The sequence below is a fragment of the Odontomachus brunneus genome, unplaced genomic scaffold (assembly GCF_010583005.1).
Source record: "Odontomachus brunneus isolate Ranch 3 - 2012 unplaced genomic scaffold, Obru_v1 Obru_scaffold_028, whole genome shotgun sequence".
NCBI lineage: Eukaryota > Metazoa > Arthropoda > Insecta > Hymenoptera > Formicidae > Odontomachus > Odontomachus brunneus.
The window spans coordinates 988,341-989,279 of record NW_022639478.1 but is presented as its reverse complement, the minus strand read 5'-3'; the positions used below and the strand labels follow the sequence as shown (position 1 = coordinate 989,279).

Below are 939 nucleotides of genomic sequence, written 5' to 3'. Positions count from 1 at the left end.
GGGGGGGGGGGGGGGGGGGGCGAGGGAAGAACCGGAAACCAATTTTCAACTTTTATCACACCCGTTCAACTCGATTTTTCGGAGAACGCGTTGAGACAATCGTTACTTCCACTCAACGTCATCGTGTGCACGCCCTCCCAAAATAACACATCTGACGCGCGTGACATGGAAAAAAAACAAAACGCGATCTCGTGGAGGTGTAAACAATAATATAGAAAATCTGGCACTTGGCGCGAAGGACGAGGGGCTCACCTTACGCGGCTCCGGAGCGTAAATTCCTGGCAAGGGCGCCAACAGGTGCAGACCGGGATTCGGGATGCCCGAGGCTGGGTGTCCTGGCGGAATCGGTAGCGGCACCAGCTTCAGGCCCCACGGCAGATACCACGGCGCTGTGTGATGCATCCTGGCGGTTTTCAACCGCGATCGGCAGACGTGACGATGTCGATCGCTCGAAGATCACGCTCCAGCGTGCGAGACTTCGTTACGGGTTCAACGACGGATCGAGAGGGTCGCGACGGGAGCGCGCGATGGACAACGACGAGCCGAACCAGGATCCGTCACACGCACGTTCCAACACGGACTCGCGGTTTTCCTCGAGGCTTTCGTCGGCAGCACGAGAAGAAAAAGAAGGAAGAAGAGGTGGACAGAGAGGATCACCTTGGCATTTTCCGAGACGCGCTATCCGCTACCGAGAGCTCGGGGGTGGGGGGTACTCTCTTTCTCCCGGAAAATTCTCGCTCCTTTCCTCACGACGACTTTCCCTCTCGACGGGACACGTCACACGTGCGAAGGATGCAGGAACTGGTTACGCGTCATTGCGCGCGCGTCAACAAGAGTGCGTTAGGCGTAATTTCGCTGCGCGAAAGGCGCGCGGGAAGCACACGTGTCACACCGTAGCCATACGCTGCGCGTATAGAGGGAAAGAGAGGGGGGGGGGGG

The 939-nt window shown here is 58.3% G+C and overlaps 1 protein-coding gene across 4 annotated transcripts in view; it reads right to left on the bottom strand.

Moving 5' to 3' along the window:
- The window catches only part of LOC116842877 (RNA pseudouridylate synthase domain-containing protein 2-like), a 191,820-nt gene that overhangs the window by 141,868 nt on the left and 49,013 nt on the right, over window positions 1-939 (bottom strand). Inside the window, exon 1 of one of the 4 annotated variants that reach the window (XM_032812687.1) lies at window positions 253-933. The exons of the other annotated variants lie outside the window; for them this stretch is intronic. Within the exon in view, the coding sequence (XP_032668578.1) occupies window positions 253-402 (150 nt within the window). The 5' untranslated portion in view covers window positions 403-933. Of the gene's footprint in view, window positions 1-252; window positions 934-939 lie in introns of those variants that run through there. 4 annotated transcript variants of the gene reach the window in all.